Raw genomic sequence first — 21,148 nt, forward strand, 5'->3', positions numbered from 1 at the left:
GACTTAAACAAATAAATTGATGTTACATTGTTCCACCACAAGATGGCGACAGAGACAGCACAATAACCTGGGTTCTTATCGTAACGTTAAATTTACTAATGCTGAAAATATCAATATAGAACATGTTAGAATGTTACATTCTAAGTCGATCTCTCTCTTTTGTGTTTTATATTGCTGTATTTACACCATAGTGGTCGAGTAGTGTTTGCTTTGCTTTGGCTTTTTCTGGGTTAATTTTTGTAAAGTCGTGAGAAATACTGGGAGATCTCATGCTTTTTGTATTTTGCTAATTGTAAGCAAAATAATCTGTTTTGTCATCATGTAGACATTACAATGCGCTAGAGAATCATTCAAATACTAGCTCTAAAGTGGAGTTGGTGAATTAGCTAGAATGGCAGAAGAATGTATGTTACTCATACAAAAGGGTGGGACTCGTTATGTTTAACTTTCTCTTTAATACACAGGATTATGGTGTCGAACTGTCGTATAAACGCAATATCACACTTGTAGCAGTGCGATGTTGCTGTATATCGTCAATGGTGGGGAGCACTAAGGCACTCGACCTGTGGGCTTGAGCCAAAGCACGCCTCCTACTAGTGCTGATATACAGCCATATTGCACTGCTACTCATGTGATATTGCTCATATATACACATACACACACTTAAACATAAACTTTTACCATACCAACTATTTATAAGCAGCTAATTAGCAGTATTTTAAGCTAAAAGTCTTAGTTAACAAAGAAATAAAAGTCTTAGTGACAAAATAATAATTTTATTTGTACCTGATTCACCCGCAGTGGATAAATATCCATGTGTGCATTATGTGTCAAGTTCGATTGGATGTTGAACCCATAAAAACTACATTTCCCACAATGCTATTCAGCATTACTTACAGCATCCTCCTCTCCACTCCGACTAGGGCTGCCCTCTGCCTCACCAAAAGAGTCATCGGTGGGAGGGTCACTGGCGTGGGATGAGGACTTTGATGGAGAACTCTGCCGAGGGGCCGGGGTGGGTGCTGTAAAGAGGAAAACCACAGAATTACAGTCAGAAATGGGCCAAACTGAGTATATCTTACACTTGTTTATTGCTTTAGCCGATTTAAGGCATGTAATGTGTTGCAGGGCTAAAAAGGTACAAACATGTTTTTGGTCCTCTGGGAATATAGTAGCTAAATATCTGTTGCAGTCTGACAGGAAGTGCTTTAAAATATTCACACTTACATTAAAAGAGGCGTATTTGTGATCAATTATACATGAAACAATCTCTTTTTCGGGTTCATGTAACCTTAAACTGCTTGAAGAAAACATTCACTTTCGCAGTTCAGTGTAGTGAACGCTTCACGGTTCTTGAGTTTTGAAATCACCGTTATGTTCATATATTTAATGTGGCAGTTCTTGTTTACAGCTTACCATGGGTCTTGTTCTGCTTGGTCTCAAAGGATGAACAAAGTCATGCCCTATTTTTTACTTTTTACTTTGACACTTCAAGGGGGGAATATTTGGATTGTTTTGGACAAACAAATCAACAGTGTGATTAAACTTCTGTATTTTAGGCCAAAAATGTCAGAGAGGTTTTATTGATGCTATTTACCCACAACACACACCTCTGTCTTTAGTGTAGGGGTTTGTTCTTCGTACATGGATTACTCTATTAGCTGGATTTGGATATTGACGATTTAACACGATCCAGGAGTGTTCAGCTCTTCAAAACTCACCTGAGACTTGTTGTCATAGCAACAGTTCTGGTAGCTCAAACCTGCTTGGTAGCAGGTTCATTTCAAATAAACAGAAATAGATCGGGTCAGTTCAAGCAAAAATAATACTGAAAGTATCTACTAAATGCTGATATTTTCTTACCGTAATTATATTTACTTGATTATATTTATATTATATATATATATATATATATATATATATATATATATATATATATATATATATATATATATATATATATATATATATATATATTAATAAAACTTCTGCAATCTGCACTTTGAAAAAAAAAAGTACAAGGACTGCCACCTAGTGGTTCACAGAGAAATTTTATTGATATAATTTTTTTTTTAGATACAAACACATACATGCACAATATTCAATGTTTTTTTTTTTTTTTTAAAGGATAATATTTTATGCAGTCATGGACGTGTTTTGACAGCTAAAAAGCTGGTGATTGACACCTTTTGATGCAAAATTAATTCATGCAGCTATTCCTTACGCCAATAAAAAAAAAAAAAAAAAAAAAAAAAAAAAAACTTGAGTAGGCCTGGGCGGCTAAAAAAAAAAACTTCCCTAAATGTAGAACTAAATACATTGATATGCATCGTAATACATGTTGAATAATCTTGACACATGAAAGTGTAAAGCCTGCAGCTCACAACAAATGTGGAAAGTTACTGCGTGTCATATTTAGTAAACAATTTACTGCAAATATTTTGTAATTTTGCTCACATGGATAATCGAATATTAATCAGATGATGTCATTATGCTGCTGTGCCATCAGCCAATCATTGCACTGCTGATCATGATTTCAAGGATTGATAGCTCTGTCCTTCAAAAAACACGCAGCGATCTCTGATCAGTTCATCCAGACATTTTAATCTGATTTGTGAACTTGTTTGAAGAACCAAACTAGCTAGTGATCAGTTATCAAGATTAAAATATCCAGGGTCTGCCAAATCATCTTGGATCATTTAAGTGAGGTACGAAGAACGGACCACAGGTCAGGGAAAAGTAGGGTTTGTTTACTGATGTAGACTGAGGATGTAACATCCATGTGCATCAAAATTCCTTATTGAGGCTGAATATGCTGAATATAAATATGTCTATTACAAAAGGTCTGCCTGTGTGATTTGTTGTAGCATTCAGTTGATATTTAACATTGAAACATACTTGAAACATGTTTCTATGGGATTGTAATATAATATTTTATTTTAATATTATGATTATTTATTAATTTTTTCATGCAAACTAGTCATGATTGGTTTGATTAAACATCTGATTTGGAGCAACAAACCTGCCATAAATATGAAAATTACAAACTATTTTTATTTTGTTTATCGATGAGCCCCCAGTTGGGTGTTTTGACTGTGGTCTTGGTCTGGGAAAAACAACATCATCTATTTTGTTCACACTGTTTTCACGCTTGTGTTTGCCAAAATGGTAAAAAAAGAAATAATAATAATAATAATGATAATAATAATAATAATAATAATAATAATAATAATAATAATAATAATAATAATAATAATAATAATGGATCTGACACATTAGATTTATAAGAATCAAAGTTTCTCACTGACAACTGATACATATGTATATCATGGAAGGACTGCTTGTGTGAAAACATGCAATGGTCCAATCAATTCACAATCCCATATAATCCATTTAACAATAAATAAATAAATAAATAAATAAATAAATAAAGTTGAAACTGTAGCAATATGTTCTTATGACCTTTCATGTAATCTAGTCATGGTCAGTGTGGCTTAAACTGTGATTTTGAGCACCAAAGCTGCCAGAAAATTTGAAAAAAAGTTTTATCTTTTTATATATCCCGGAGGAGCCCCCGGTTGAGGTTTTGTCCTTCGTTTAGGTCAGAGGAAAATAACATATGCATAGTTTTTCACACCAATTATTATTTTTTAGACTTATATAAGACATTTTACTGTAAAAAATCTGACCAACACCCGACACAATACATCTGAGTAATTCTGTAATGACAACTAATTGATGAGTATATCTCTCACTGCTTGTGTTCTTGATGAATAAAATCAAGTACCACACAAGCCATCTTATTTATTTTACTCAACTTCTCTTGAAGTATCTTTTACTCGAGCCTCTCCTCTTGAATGCAAAAACAAATATTTGCACCATTCAGTGGATATTTGCCTTGACACTGGATTTGTTTCTCGCAGAGTTTGTTTTCTTTTGTGCAAACTATGATCAGTGTGTAAACCTCGGCATCTGAGCTCAAAACCTGTCAGAAAATGTCCTGAGTGAATGAAAAGTCTCTTATTGACACCTAATAAATGAGCATGTGTCTCACGGAGGGAGCGCTTGTGTGCAAACGTGCGACGTTCCATCGCAGTAATAATTAGCACTACAGGAGCGCGAGGATCCAAACAGGCCCAACACACAGCGCTGGGCTCCCGAGAGATCAGTGATAATTACTTTGCTCGCCAGAAGCACAGCTGGGCCTGCGACTGACTCTCTCTTTCCCCCGCCGCCGTTCCCCACCGCAGTACTAATTGTCATTTTCACGCTGACTAAAGACAATGCCTTCTGGGCAACAGCATCAAAGCCCACCTTTCAACCTCTGAGTGAAAAAGGATGTGTTGATGAAAGACAGGATGAGGTGCGAGTTTGAAGTTCTGTAGTCGGAAAAGGATAAAGCCTGTCTAGCCGTGTCAGCACTCTTAAGGGCTTACCATGAGAAAGAAAGGCATGTGGTGCGATATCAACTTCTTCTATGTGGGATTCGTTTTCTTTGTTGGTGTATTTAGGGTCCATGGAGCTACAGGATAATGTGATTCAGTTGGTCCTGAAACAGCTTTTTCTGATATAAAACCGTATCCCTAAACCTAGGCTCACTTTAAAAAGATATATATAAAGGGGCAGCATACAAACAACAAGTTTATTCCTTCCATGCAAACTATGTTTAAGAGACCAGTTTGTCAGTTAATAAAGAATCAATTCCTCAGTTTATTGGTTTCTGAGAAAATTAAACTTGCTCTTTAGCACCACACACTGGACATTTCACATAATATTTGCACATGCAAGAAGTATTGTTTTAAAAGGAATGTCTATTCAGCCTGGGTTTGTCTTGGAAAAGTATTGATCAATATAAATAGCTTCAGAAGAGGACTTGAGGCCAGATTAGACTTTACTGCACACAAAATAGCTGAGTCAGGTCTGCAGAGGTCAACTACCAAACTTTGGCTGCCCAACCACATTCGTTATTTTTCTCAGGATGCTACCCCATATGGAAAAGTTGTCTGTGCTATCAGCATGTTAGCCCATATGGGAATGTTGTCTGGGTGTTTAGCATGTTACCTCATATGCAATGTTGTCTGTGTCATTAGCGTGTGAGCCCATATGGAAATGTTGTCTGGGTGTTTAGCATGTTATCCCATATGCAATGTTGTCTGTGCTACCAGCATGTTAGCCCATATGGAAATGTTGTCTGGGTGTTTAGCATGTTATCCCATATGGAAAAGTTGTCTGTGCTATCAGCATGTTAGCCCATATGGAAATGTTGTCTGGGTGTTTAGCATGTTATCCTATATGGAAAAGTTGTCTGTGCTATCAGCATGTTAGCCCATATGGAAATGTTGTCTGGGTGTTTAGCATGTTATCCTATATGGAAAAGTTGTCTGTGCTATCAGCATTTTAGCCCATTTGAAAATGTTTTTCTGTGTGTTTAGCATGTTACCTCATATGCAAAGTTGTCTGTGCCATTAGCGTGTTAGCCCATACGGAAATGTTGTCTGCGTGTTTAGCATGTTATCCCATATGGAAAAGTTTCACAACATCAGCACAGAAAGTCTTGTATGTTTAACTTTTTTTTTTCCATTGTCCATGATCGGTTTCATCACATGTGACATTGACCGATTCTTACTTACAGTACTTACATAGCCATTTATAATTAAGTTGATATTTAGCTCCATCGTAATGGTGATTTGTAACATCTAGTTTTTATGATATAAGGTGGGTAGTTAGCCCAATGTCAACCCTTAACCTGGAGGACCAGGACATACATACATACATGCACTTTGGACAATTTAGCTTACCCAATTCACCTACAGCACACATATGTACACGCAAAGAACATGCAAACTCCACACAGAAATGACAACTGATACAGATAAGGCTGGAACCAGAGACCTTCTTGCTGTGAGGCAACAGCGCTACCCACTGCACCACCGTGTCGCCCGACATAGACCAAAAGGGATACAAAATCTCTTCCCTACACAACTTTTCAAAACGACAAAATGAAAGAGAGAGGACTTTGCTAATACAATGACTTGAAAGAAACTTTGTGAAGCACAACAGTGTGTCATCAAAGGACTACCACGACAGAATATAAAGATACATGTTGCCAATTCATGAACCTGGGAGAAGAGTCTGGATGCAAACCTGGTACAGTTGCAATCTGAGCTGCACGCAAACCTTTTTAATGGGCTCACCCAACCCCACACCTAACCAATTGCCTACTAAATCTCCTGCCTTGTCTTCGTATTTCAGTTGAAAATATGTCACTAATTGAACAAAAATGCACATTTCAAAGCTCTTTACAGGACTGTCAGTGACAGCATGTGTGTCTTAGATGTCACTGAATGATTGATCACAAAATAATGCATAGTCTGGCATATTTAGTAAAAGCGATGTCAAGATTTTATCTAGACAACATCGCTCAATCTGATATGGTGACTGTAGTAACCAACAACAAAATCTGTGTAGTCTGAATGGGTTTAAATCTGTATTAGTTTGGGTAACAGACTCTGTTTGAGGCAAATGTGTTTGGGTAAACTTGTAAGATGTGTGGATATGTGATCTGCTTACACATTCCTCTTCGATTTACTCTGAAACGGATTTAAAATTGTATGCAGTGAAATAAAGTAAATGACAGTTCACCAAAGATATTCTCAAACCATCGTAGATATATAATCAATTGAATGCTGGCTTTCATTAAAAATAAATAAATAAAAATATATAAATAAAAAAAGAAACATAAGTTTTAAATTACTAGACAGAATTATAAGATTGAATCAAACATGTATCAAGTAGATCAAACATCAGAAATTAATTGAGGTTCTTGTAACCTTTACATCAAATCGTATAATACAGGTATTCTCAACCAGTGGGCCGTGGCCCACTAGTGGGCCTCAACGATCCTGCAGGAGGGCTGCAAGATAGCTTAAAATTGACTTAAAAATTACACTATAATTATTTGATTTCATTATTAAACAAGTCATATTAAAATGAAAACAGTAATAAGATTTCCTGTTTTCTGTGATTTAGCAGGCTAATTCGGACTCTGTTCATAAACAGCCTCACTGTTACAGATATAACTGTGGCTTAAATTTCCAACCGCTGCTTGTCAACTAGGACTATGTTCTAACCAGCTTTCACACCTCATGTCTGCGGCTCGTACTGTATCAGAGTTGCACAAGTCTGTTAATTCTCAAACTATGTGTGACCACTTTCAAATCTCGCATAGTTGTCCAAATCAGGGGTTCCCAAACTTTTCAGCCCGCGACCCCCAAAATAATAATGCCAGTGACTCGCGACCCCCAATATCCTATGAGGTGGTTTTAAATACAAAAACCTTGCAATGCATGACGCAGACACACCAATTAAATGTGTCAGTGCTTAAAATCTGCCAGAAAGTATAACCTGATGTTATAAAATCAAAATGCATCTGACGCTAATGCTGCCTTTAATATAATGTAATTACCCCAGGGGTCGCAATCCAATAGAACTAGTAAACATAAGCTACTATAGTCACTATATAGTATATAGTAACTATAAATGACTATTTTTATTTTCAGTATAGTTATGGATAAAATATGTTAATTCTTATGGTTTAAAAAAATAAATAGATTTTTGGAAATCACCAGGCGACCCCCCTTCATTGCCTCACGACCCCTCGGGGGGTCCCGACCCCCACTTTGAGAATCACTGGTCCAAATGAACGTCTTGTGAGTGTTTTATAACTGTCCCTACAGGAGCAAGACTCAATGGTGTTTCAGAAGTGAACAGCTGTTTACTGTTTCTGTCAGCGAACTTCAATAATGTCCGGCTTCAAACCAAACCACCTTCAGATCGATGGTTTAACAGATTTAAGTTTTTTTTACTGTGTTTTACATTTAGGGGTAAGGTTAGGTTGTTTATTTTAATGGATATAGATCAATAGATTAATAGAAATTAGTCTAATTCATAGCAGCAGCAGTTTCTTTGCCACCTCCTGTAGTCCTGTCAGGTTCCATTACTAAAGAAAAGGACCAAATAGGTTGTAAAGAATAACTGAAGTAAAAAAAAAAAAAAAAAAAAAAAAAGAAAAACAAAATAAGAGCTTTAAATTGGTCTGTGCATTAAATAATAATAATAATAATAAAATATATATTATTATATTTTATATTATATTTAAATAAAAATAATAAAAAAATATATATATGTATACAAATGCACAATGTTTTGAGTTTTTTTATAAAATGATGTAGAAAAATAAGGGAATAATAGAAGGCAAAAGAAACGTTTTGCTATTAAATAAAGCTTTAAAATAAAGACAAACAGTTTGGTGGGCCTCAAAGTGAAAAAGGTTGAGAATCCCTGGTATAGTAGATGCTAATAATGCCAAAGTCAAAGGTTTAACATGCAATTGGTTGCAGTGTTTTAACATATTGCCCCCATTTATACATAAACAACCCCAACCCATATTGAAACCAGAGAACAATTGGCACTACTCACGTGAGTTGGTGGAGGGTGTGGTGGAAGTGACGGGTGTGAGGTTCATCTGCGAGATGTCGAAGTCGTCACAGTCATCCGTGTCTTGCGCCATTCCCACTCTGCTGAAGTAGCTGGAGAAAGCGTCTGTGGTGCAGGATAGGCTAGGCTGCTCGCCCTTCCTGGCAGGCATGGCCGGTGGCTTTGCCATCTGGAATTCCTTAAACATCTCCTTGCTCATCTTTGCCTGTCTCTGCAGTGTGCGCTCTCCATGTTGCGGACTGGAGGCCGTGGAGGCCGAGGTTCCTGCCACGGCTCCACCCATGGCCGCTGTGGGCGTCTCGCAGGATGCCGGCACTGCCATAGGAGCCAGTGTCTGAAACATGGCAGCAGGAAGTGGTCCTACTGTCTGGGCAGGCATGAAAGCGGCAGGAGAAAAGTGAGCCCCAGCCATCGCAGCCCACTGCTGCTGGGTGGCAGGGAAAAGGTTGGCTTGACCCCAGATTAGAGGCTGAGTGCCCGGTAAGACCTGCGCAACTTGCACTGGGGATTGGACGCCAAACGCTAATGGAGCCTGAGCAGCAAACTGTTGCTGCGCCCACGCAGGTGGCACGGCTCCCATCGTCACATAACCTAACAGACAGAGACAAGAAGACTTTAGGTTCACAACATTATCGAATTGGATCTTCCTGCCAAGATGCTCTGGGAAAAAAACAGAAGAGACCCCCTGACTGAGCCTGGTTTCTCATAAGGTTTTTATTTTTTTACATCCATTTTTTGTCACTCAATGACGGCTGATTTCCTTCCCACTGTAAAATGTGGCATACTTAAGCTCTTAAACATGTTCTATGCGGAGTGAGCATAGGGATTTACACCAAATACGATTGACACTAAATAACACTTGATCCCCTCTGAAAGGCATGAAAATAAGATGCTTGTTTGCGTTTAGAGGTGGGGGGGAAATAGTTCGCATCATAATAATAATAAATACTGTACATATTAGACAACCCCTATAATGGCTCATATCAATGTATTATTACACACACACACACACACACACACACACACACACACACACACACACACACACACACACACACATATATATATATATATATATATATATATATATATATATATATATATATATATATAGTCTAAATCAGATCTAGCTTATCAACGGACACTGCAACTTGTAACTGAGGTGTTTGTATCTACAGTACATATACAACAGGGTCCCCGCGGGTCCTTAAAAAGTCTTAAAATGTCTTAAATAAAATTTTCGATTTTTAAGGTCTGAAAATGTCTTAAATTCTGTAATTTTCCATAAGGAGGTCTTAAATTTCATGTGGGCTCTTAAATATGTCCGACTCGTCTTATGGCGGCAAATCAATGCCAATATAAATCGAGCGCAGCGGTGATGTTTGCGCGTGAGGAGAAGTGAACCGTGAGCAGATTACAGGTCTACACGCGAGAAAATTACAGCTCGCGAGCGCACAGGGGATCTTCACGCGCGTGCTCAACTGATCCAGCGCGAGAAAACAAGTCCCGCGCGCGCACATTATCATCTGTGCGCACGATGTACGCTCTCGCGAGCGAGGTCATGCCTACAGCGCGCGCGCGATCAGTTCTTTCCGCTCGTTTGCTGGTTCTTCTCTCTGCTTGCGCGAAACATTTTGGATTTTTGTGAGTCCTAGGGCGGGACTTGATTTTCTTGTTATCTCTAACGCTATTGGCTACTCTACCTTTCCAGAAGTTAGCCGGGATTGGACGCAGGTAAGCTAGTTTCCCCGTTAAATAAAAATATATAGGAAATCTTATCATAATGTCACAGTGTGAAACATAGACTTACTTTCTCAGTAATAATAGGTGATGACTTACTTTCAATAATGAGATATTTCTTGTAATAATTAATCTCATAATAATGCCTATTCTTACCATCATGACCAAGTCATATAATGACATATCAAAATAATGAGATATATTCTTGTAACAAACTTTATTACTTGGGAGAGAAAGAGAGAGTTATACCATGTGGCAAAAGATCTCTCCATTAAACAGAAATTGGGGAAAATATACATGGGCTATTAAATCAGGACGAATAATTCAGACTTTAAATGTGTTTTGAACCATTTGATGAAGTTTAGCACCTACATTTAAACTGAACTCAAGCCAAACGTGTTCAAATTTATAAAAATCTTCTTTTTTTTTCTAAGATTCATGGTCCTTGACTCATTTTCTGTGAAGAACAAGTCAGAATAAATTGGATGGACAATAGTATACAAAATAGGCTATAAAGTGCATAAAGTACAAAGGTTTATAGTAAATATATTGCCATTAGTCTGTTATTCCACTATACAGTTAAAGTCAGAATTATTAGCCCGCCTGAATTATTAGCCCCCTGTTTATTTTTATCCTAATTTTTATTTAACGGAGAGAAGATTTTTTTAAACACATTTCTAAACATTATAGTTTTAATAACTAATTTCTAATAACTGATTTATTTTATCTTTGCCATGATGACAGTAAATAATATTTGACTAGATATTCTTCAAGACACTTCTATACAGCTTAAAGTGACATTTAAAGGCTTCACTTGGTTAACTAGGCAGGTTAGGGTATTTGGGCAAGTTATTGTATAACGATGGTTTGTTCTGTAGACTTTCGAAAAAAATAAATAGGTTAAAGAGGGTAATAATATGGACCTTAAAATGGGTTTTAAAAACTTAAAACAGCTTTTATTCTTGCCGAAATAAAACAAGAAAAAAGTGGGCTACTAATTTTGACTTCAACTGCATATGTGACCTTTAAGATGTGGGCCTGTCGTATAGAAAGAAGTATTTGTATGCCTCTAAAGTGGAATGATGTAATGGATAGTGAGTAAAGCCAAACGAAGATTGTAGAAATTAAATTGTTGCTCAATAGGTGGCGATAAAAACCCATCTGAATATCTGTCACTGTATTTTTTATGTTTAATTGGGCTAATCATTTTTGATTGAAGTCTTTATATGCAGGTTATTCAATCATTAACTAAAAATGAGATTGAAAAATATATATAATATATAGATATATATATATATATTTTACACTGATCTATATTACAAACAATGTTAACAATTATAATAATATACAAAGCTGCACTGCACATATAGTATGCATTGTATGGAAAGATCTAAAACGCAAATAAACTCTTCTGAAGACAATATTTCCTAGAAAGATCATCCCCAAGTGTAATAATGAGCACTGCTGTTGGGGTTAATAAAGAAGTAAAATACAACAAACCAGACAAGTGCTGCACGGACAAATCAAATGGGTTCAGAAAGTCATGTTACAAGAATGCAAGTCATTATTTTGGATATTATTTGACTGTTTCTCGAGATTGAATCCTCATAAAGTTCATAAAGTTCTCAGAAAGTTTCTTATGATTATGACTTGCAAATTGTATATATATTTAACGGCGTGATCTTTTAACTTGCGTCCAATCCCGGCTAACTTCCGTAAAGGCAGAGTAGCCAATAGCGTTAGAGATAACAAGTAAACCAAGTCAACCAAGTAATCTGCTCACGGTTCACTTCTCCTCGCGCGCAAACATCACCGCTGCGCTCGATTTATATTGCCATTAATTTGCCGCCATAGATTTGCCGCCATACTTCACCACATCATTCTGTGTTCACACTGAACATTTTCCTGTTTTTTTTTTGTTTTGTTTTTTTTTAGGTAAAGTCTTAAATTTTCATTTTAGAGGACTTAAAAAGGTCTTAAAAGGTCTTAAATTTTCTGTAAAAAAATGTGCAGATACCCTGTACAACCTACAGTGAAAGTAAAATCAAAGTGGTGCAGTAGGTAGTACTGTCGCAGAAGGTAGTGCTGTCGCCTCACAGCAAGAAGGTCGCTGGGTCGCTGGTTTGAACCTCAATTGGCGTTTCTATGTGGAGTTTGCATTCTCTCCCTGCATTTGTGTGGGTTTCCCCCTGGTGCTCCGGTTTCCCCCACAGTCCAAAGACATGGTACAGGTGAATTGGGTAGGCTAAATTGTCCGTATGAGTGTGTGTGTGTGTGAATGAGTGTGTGGATGTTTCCCAGAGATAGGTTGCGGCTGGAAGGGCTTCCGCTGCGTAAAAATGCAAGTGGTGCTCGCTGCAGAGCCATTTAGGCGAGCTGAGCTCCAGCGAGGGGGAGCTTGAGCTTGAGCTCCACCTTTTTTGCACTTCTTCTACGAGAGATGTCACTGGGGGTAGGGTTAGGGGTGGGGTTGGTGTACGCATTAAAACAGATTACAGGGGGAGGAGCGAGAGCTCATGCTCCCCCTCGCTGGAGCTCAGCTCTGCTCAAATGGCTATGCAGCAAGCACCCTCTCTAAAAATGTGCTGGATAGGTTGGCAGTTCATTCCGCTGTGGCGACCCCGGATTGATAAAGGGACTAAGCCGACAAAAAAATGAATAAATGAATGAATGAAAATCACATGTCTGTTTATTCCAAATATACTGAAAATAAGTTTGACTAATTAACCACATTGGAAAAAAGAAGAAATATATTATAATTTTAAACATATTTTAATCTTCAGATATTTCTTTCAAACTTTCAAAAACAACATTTTCACTGTGGTGAAAAAGCTTTGTGCTTTGTACTTGCGGTATACAGTGAGGTAACATTACACACCTACTAGGATAGTCTAGTAACTCATAAACAATTATAGGCTATATATTTAAAAAAAAAAAGATCATCTTTTTAAGGTAATGACATCATGAAATATAATGAAAGTGTGATGAAAGTAATATGAAAGTGTAGTTCTAAAATCTCAATACATGCGTTGAGTGTAAATATGACATGACACATATTAAATTCGGTCTTACACTTTATGAACGGTCAGATTGATTGCTTTAGCCATTCTAGTAATTCCAGCATTATCTGATAGAATGTTAATCTCAATGTATACTAAACTTTTTATGTATGCTAAGGTATGCGCACAGCTTTTTAAATTATACCCAACTTGCAAAAACACAGGCACCTACAGTAACACAGCCTTGCTGTTTCCAGCTATATTTTTTTGACCAATTAAAATGTATTATTTTTTTTTTAAATAGAATTGCAGAAATATGTATTCCTCTCATGCAAGCATTCATCAATATTAACAGTATCTACTATCTTCAGTAGTTTGCATTAGTTTTTGTTTTGTTTCAATTCCTGACTGTGAAATAAAGACTTGAGACTTGGCAATATATAACTCAAGGACATATGTAAGTTTTGCATAAAATGTAAACATGGTTTATTTAACCAGGCTGTGAGCAATTTCACATCATACTCTAAACTCTCTGAAATAAAGGTACGAAATCTGTCACTGGGGCGGTACCTTTTCAATACAGTTTTGTTCTTGACAGGTTCTTAAAGGTCATATTAATACATAAAAAGAACAATTGTGTACCTCATTGTATATTAAAGGTACAAAAGTGTACCCTAAAGGTACTAATGTCCACCTGTATGGTAAAAATGTACCTTCCCAGTGATAGATTTTGTACCTTTATTTGTGAGGTGTGTTAAAGTGTTCACTTAAAATCCAAAGTATTCTTAGTGATTTACTAAACCGATTTACATAAAAACCAACATTTCATATAAATAATCAAACTACATTTTTGTGTTGTATCAAAGGCTGTAGAATACACAAAATGTGTCACTCGTATAGTTTTGAATAGGGAAATCTGTAAGGGTCAATATGGTTAATATAAAAATATATAAATTAAAAATGCAAATGTATGTAAATTAAACATTTAAAAAAATCCCATTGTCCCAAGTTGTCTCAATCTCAAGAATTGTGTTGTTTTAAATAAGTAGTTTAAACAGGCAAAATAAATAAATAAATAAATAAATAAATAAATAAATAAATAAAATAATACAAATTTTGGAGTGTAGACTGACGATTCTCCGGGGGAGAAGCTCGAACCAGACATGTGCTTTTAGACAGTTTCTGTGGTCAACAAATGCACTGTAATCTCAGCGAATACTTGCTTCGAAGACATAAGAATTGTATTGAAATAAAGCTTGCAATCTCTACTTTCAAATGAACCCACTACATTTGAAAACAAAAGTTGTTTTTGTGATGTGTACGAAACGAACGCTAGATACAGTCCATCCTGTCAAACGCACAACCCCTGACAGCAACCACTCAATCTTGTAAACAAGGAGCCGCTGTCATTTTGGGAGGAGATTCACCATCAAGACCAAGTTGTGAAATACTTCAGAAGACCCCCGCAGTCTGATGAAGTTTTATCTATTCTAGAGGATAATAATGTGTAGAATGGTCATAAACGAGGTTGGTGTCGTGATCTCGTTTCTTTTGAGTGTGCATGTACATTAGCTCGAGCACCCTGAAAGAAATGCAGATTTTGTTTGTTTCGAAACAAATAGTATGAGACAGATGCTGTTTAATTTCATAGTTGGATTCCAAATATGTAACATAATCGTAAGTTTGACAAACAGTTTTGGAGAATTAGATTTTTTGGAGACCGAGACAGAGGCGTTTCAAAGATGGCCGCTAACTGAAATTACTTGCTTTAAAAGGTTGTATTGTACTGTACAAAACTCAAATGTAAGTTTTTATTACAGTTATATTTCTATGTTTTTAAAATATTCTATATTCAAAAGATTGCGGTACAAATAAAGGTGAGCAGAAAACATGGATTAGGAATGTGTGCTGTAACCTTTAGCATTCACTAAAAGACCTTCAGTCTGCTGTCATTGATCTCCTGACGACTGGAGTAAAATGACCTAGATTTTCATAATGAAAAAGGTCTTTATGGCTCAGATGAACTATTGTAATTACTGCTCACAATAGGCCCGGGCTTAATGAATAGCAACGCCCTTTAAAAGAGGCCATTACAACAGTCTCACTCATATCACAGCCAGGCTTATTTCATTACACATCTCGCTCTTTCTTTCCGGTGAGTAACGCTGATTCCAATAATAAAAGGCCAAATGGTATCTTATCTGTCTGACATGCCACATGCGCAGCAGGAGCGTGTCCTGAATGTAGCGAATAGTGAACAACTAAACAAGATTGCTTATATAAAGGTGGTCCCCTGTAGTTTTAAATTATTATATATTTTTTTGTAAATGCAATAAAATTAAATGAAATGTTTAAACCTATTTTTTTTTATAATAATCTTAATTTGAGGAAATCAGACACAACAGAAACAAATAAACAAACATTCTGTGTAAATGTAAACTTTACAAGTGATGTAAAAATCCCAGGTAGCAAAGAATTCTGGCCTAGATTTGTCATAAAGAAGGCACAGCAGGCATTCGTCTGGCACTGGCATACAGCAGGTGGGCCAAACATGTTTGGCCGAGGTGGCATCGTCTAGGAGGCGACACTCAAGACTTGGGCCAGATGTCAAATGTAGTATTTGGCCCAGATGTTAAAAATTTATATGTGGGCCTTGTAAGTTTGGCCTATCTTGACCCACTTTTAAAATACATTTCAATTATTTTTGATTAAAGAAAAATTCCATCATTCAGGTTGCTTCAAGAAAAAGCACAGCCATAAAGCGAAATGCTTCATGGGATTATAAAAAAAAACAATGCAGTTGTGACACACCAAAACATCTGGCCCAATTCAGGACCAGTTATGGGTTAATAACTTGGCTAAGACTTGGACCAGATATGGTCCATGTTAGCCTCTTGTATGGAAGCCAGACTTGGTCCAATCATGTACCGTAATTTACTGCGACATGTGGGTCAAGCAAATGCTGATGGTGTGGGCCGGAACTGGGCTAGAGAAATTTTGCTATGGGGGATATGTTTTTTTTTTTTCTTTAATATGTACTTTTTTAAATAAAAAGGTTTTATACAGTGGCCGAGAGAGCTTAACACGCTGCAATTTACACAAAATACCAGCAAATAAAGAAACAATCTTTATCAACTGTCAATTGTCTTTATCACGTGTTGCAAATTAGTCACAATTGGGCGTTTTGTGTAATTGCATGTGTTTTCTTAAATTGCAGCGCGTTAAGCTCTCTCGTCCACCGTAGTTTTGTTATTTTTGTGCATCAAGTTAAACAGTGTCTACAAGAAAATTGTCTACAAAAAAGACCCTTCGCTAAGCCCCACCCTTCTTAGTTACTGTTGCTACGCCTGTCAAGCTTTCGTGCCTGGCATGTCTATCACAATGTGTATGCGCTGGTGTCAGACATTGCCAGAGATATAATTAATCATTTTTGGCAAACAGGTGAGATATCCGAGAAAGCCAGACAAAAAAGGACTACAGTATACATTACAGGGGTATATTCACCACATAAAAGGCAATCGATTAGAAAATAATTTAATCAAAATTGAAGCTAGGTCAGCCTAGCCACCTCCTACGCTGACCATTCATCAGCTTAGTTCATGAACAGCAGGAGAGGTGACATTTAAAAATAATCTAATAATAACTAATTAAACTGTGATTTCTCTATTTTTAGCCAAAAAGCCTGATGGATTATTTGTTGTGCAATGAAATATACCGTTACTAGCCGACGAGGAAACACTCCTTATAAATTACTTAAAAACAGCTGAACCATATTGTTTTGGAAAATGTGGGTAAATTGGTTTCCACTGACTTATTTTCGTATTTTCTTGCTACCAACATCAACTGTTCGATCACATACATTCTTCTGAATATCTTTTGTGTGTGTGTGTTCGACACAAGAAATAAATGAATACAGATCAATACAGACTAGTACATCATCAGCGTGAGCAGAAACTGACAGAATAAAAATTACCTCAGCAATTAGTTTAAATAAAATTAGTTGACTTTTTTTTGGCCAATTAAATCCTTGTCACTGCATTAACAGTGTATCAATGCAGTGTATCTAAAAAACAAGTGTTTTGAACCCAGCAGAGCAGCTGTCATGTTCCTGAAAGACTAGTTAATGTGTTTTTAATTTCTCCCCAGCACCGCCAATATCATGTAGAGACAGGAACATCTGACTCCACCAACATGACGGATCTGATGCTTTCCGCGCTGGATGCTGCTGTCAGGGCTGAAGTCAAGCTCATGCAATTGCTCTAACAGTTTGTGCTTGTCTGGAGGACCAGCGAGCGTCTCTGTATGCGCCTGGAGAAGCTCTGTGTGTAAATTTAAGAGACTTGTGCACGTCCATCATTCAGTGAGGCAGGAATAGGCTGTTTCTACACCTGCCCCGCTCCATTATGGCAGATATTTGAGCTGTGGATGCACCATGGGTAAATAGGAGAAAATTGTGGACTGTTTTTTTTTCTTCTTCAGAATACTTCAGGAGAAAATCTTCTGGAGGATGACATTTAATGAATGTGATTGACTGGTAAAATAAGGTTGTAGATTAATATCAAAATAGCCTTTTATTTTTAATATAATTCAAATGTATTATGTTATAAAATGATATATTCTTTATACTCTTCATATCTGGGGGCTTTTTTAGTTTTTTCATGACACAGCTTTTCTATAATGTTAATATTAGTTGTAGTATTGTTTATTACATGCATATTTATATTTGTTTTATTAAAACAAACTTAGATTTGCCCACCTGTCAGGTTTTAGACCATATGGGGGACAGCATGTCTATTTGGATATAACTCAGTTTTTTGACCACACTTCGTTATTATTGTTCATTTATTTGTTTGCTGGAAAATAGAACTGAATTTAGAAATAGTTTTGACAAAAATCATTGCGCTTAACAAACTAAATTAAATATGTAGGCTAATAAATGAATGTGCGTACAACACATTTCCTTATCCATGGAAGAGAGTGAAAGTGAAAGCAAAGAATGAGGAGGCTCATCTCTCATTCTCATGCTGCAGATGGTCTGTTTAACTGTTTTCTTGCTAGTTTTTCCACTTACAAAGTCCGCCAAAGTCCACTTACAAAGTCCGCTATATGGTGCGACGCAACTGACTCTTATAGGGAATTAGAGATGAGACTCTGATTGGTTTAGTCTCAAAACACACCTTTAACTCATCAAGAGAATAAGCTCAACCCTGTTAGACCATGTGCCACAGCGCAAAGCTAATTTTTCCGTCCCTAAGATAGCAAAAGTGGATTTGCACACGCCCTTAATGCTTTTGCACCCTGCGCTTTGCGCCAAGATCGTTAAAATAGAGTCCTAAAACATTAAAACTTTATGTATTAAATGAACTAAAGCTAAAATGAAAATGTATGAATGAATGGATGAATGAAAAAACAAACCAACCAACCAACCAACCGACCGAACGACAGACCGAACGACCGACCCATCAATCAATCAATCATTCAATCAATCATTCATTCAATCAATCAATCAATCAATCAATCAATCAATCAATCAATCAATCAATCAATCAATCAATCAATCAATCAATCAATCAATCAATCAATCTATCAATCAATCAATCAATCAATCAATCAATCAATCTATCAATCAATCAATCAATCAATCAATCAAATCAATCAATATTTTAAAAAGACAAATCAAGCGTCAACATGGGTATTATAAAGATTAATAAAATACTACTTAAAAAAATCCAATCAATGAAAAACATCCCAAGTATTCTTTCGTTTTTTTTTATTAAAGTAAGTTTATTTACAGTTTTTGTAATATTTTTTTAAATATAACAAAATAATTTATGAATATTGTGCTATATAAATATGATAAAAGTATAATGTGTTTTGTTATTTGCTTTTTGTAAAAGAGTTAATATATAGCATAAAATAATTATATATATTGTGCTATATAAATATTATACATAGTATATTACACTCTACAAAATCCATATTTTTTATATTTTAGCCATTTTTAAATGTATTGTTATTTATTATATTTATTTATTTGCAGTTGGTTCATAAAACAATGATGTTTATTTTCTGTTTTTGTATTTTTTAAAATATGAAATAATGTAATTTATAAATATTTTATATAAATATCATTTATAGTATATTATACTAAATAATAATAATAATAATAATAATAATAATAATAATAATAATAATAATAATAATAATAATAATAATAATAATAATAATAACAACAACAACAACAACAACAACCATAGATATATACATTAGATGTCGCCTGGCCTATTGTTGTCTATTGGACGGAATGAGTCAATAGCGCCGCCATCTTGCTACAGGGTAGCGCTCCTTTGAAATTAATGCGGGACCAATGTACAGTGGAGGACTGTGGCCATGCAAAGCCAGAGATATACACATATACACATATATCTATGATCGGGAGTTTTCCTGGATGTTATTATGTAATTATTTTTTTTCTAATTACGAAAATTATCATTTTACATCACTTTTCTACATTGATTGAGCAGTGACCGCACGGGCATTCCTGACAAAAAGCTTGTGTTTGTGTGTACAGAAATGTACTATTCACCCTCCCTGTTAAATTTAATCTAATCCGTGTCCTGAAACACACCTCCTCTCCTGCTTTCACTTCTCATACTGACGGAGGGAGCGACTCGCTTGTGAATGAATCCCCCGAACGACTCTTTTACTAACGTTAGCCGACAATAATACAAGTTTCTGGCAGTGCAGCATCTCGTTGTCATATTTCTTTTGCATTGTTTGCTGATTTTATTCAACAAAACTAGCATAAGCCGAGTGTTTAGTGCGAGTTGGAGCTGCTTTGTCGTATGGTGAATGCAGTAAGTGACTTTTATCATCAATAGCGTTACCTGATTAGCACAAAAGTTTAGAACATACAAAAACAGAAAAAAACTTAATATTACCTATGAAATGTTCTGCCTTTGTGCTTTGTTTTCTTTGTTTGCTCGTTACTACACCCGTAGACAGCGCTAAAGTCCCGCATCTTCACGTAATAACACTGTCTTGACTAGTGCAGTTGAATGACATTTGTCCCGGGAGCACTGTACCAATGTGGCGGCGCTATTGACGCATGCTCAGGGTCCCTATGCGATATCTAGTGTATATATCTATAAACAACAACAACAACAATAACAATATAGTTTTTACACAAACTTAAATGGCCTATCCTAACCAAGCAAGATATTTCATAACATTTCAACATCAAGATCTGTTTTTGTTCTCATGATGAATGTCAGTGGGGCCTGAGATAACAATCAACCCTATCAACTTTCCCTTTACAGACAAAATCCCTGAAATATCTTCCACAACATCATCTTTTGTGTTTCAAATAAAAATACAAGTCATGCAATATTAAAACCACAAGAGCCTGAGTAAAAACAAATGAATTTTCAATTTAACTAGCCTTTTGATAGCGTTCAGTACACATATCTTAAATATTAATGCATTTCATTTAATTAAAGAGTCAGAAGAGGTGAAAGAGGACATAAATCACATTCTTTCCATTCATGCAGCAAAAAACCTTGACTAAGTGGACATCAGGGGAGAGGAAACATAATAAATATGTAGGAAATGACCCCAGAACAGATGTGCATGTTAAAAAGACATCACACACACATACAAATACACACACACACACACAGTAGAGGTAACACCGTGTCCTTTGCCAGGTATTTATCATGCAGATCAGATCAGTCAGTAATGAGAGCATTCATATTCTCCAGGCAGGACGAGACGCTTTATTTAGGCCGAGCCAGACAGACACATTATTTCATTTACATGTCTGCTTTATCTGTTTTCCCTGTTATTTTGTCCTGTAAACAGATTTCTCCTACCTGAGGGTACAGAGGCGGGGTTGAAGGGGGTGAACAGTTCGG

General features: G+C 36.2%; 1 protein-coding gene across 43 annotated transcripts in view; it reads right to left on the bottom strand.

The window, feature by feature from the left end:
* Positions 1–21,148, bottom strand: part of dab1a (DAB adaptor protein 1a) — a 696,745-nt gene that overhangs the window by 30,667 nt on the left and 644,930 nt on the right. For all 43 annotated transcript variants that reach the window (NM_001040685.2, XM_073933221.1, XM_073933212.1 and 40 more), the window contains 3 exon segments: positions 898–1,022; positions 8,479–9,087; positions 21,107–21,148. The exon segment at positions 21,107–21,148 is cut by the window's right edge and continues 55 nt beyond it. In NM_001040685.2, coding sequence (NP_001035775.2) covers positions 898–1,022; positions 8,479–9,087; positions 21,107–21,148 — 776 coding nt within the window.

Source organism: Danio rerio, chromosome 20 (assembly GCF_049306965.1).
Source record: "Danio rerio strain Tuebingen ecotype United States chromosome 20, GRCz12tu, whole genome shotgun sequence".
Lineage (NCBI taxonomy): Eukaryota > Metazoa > Chordata > Actinopteri > Cypriniformes > Danionidae > Danio > Danio rerio.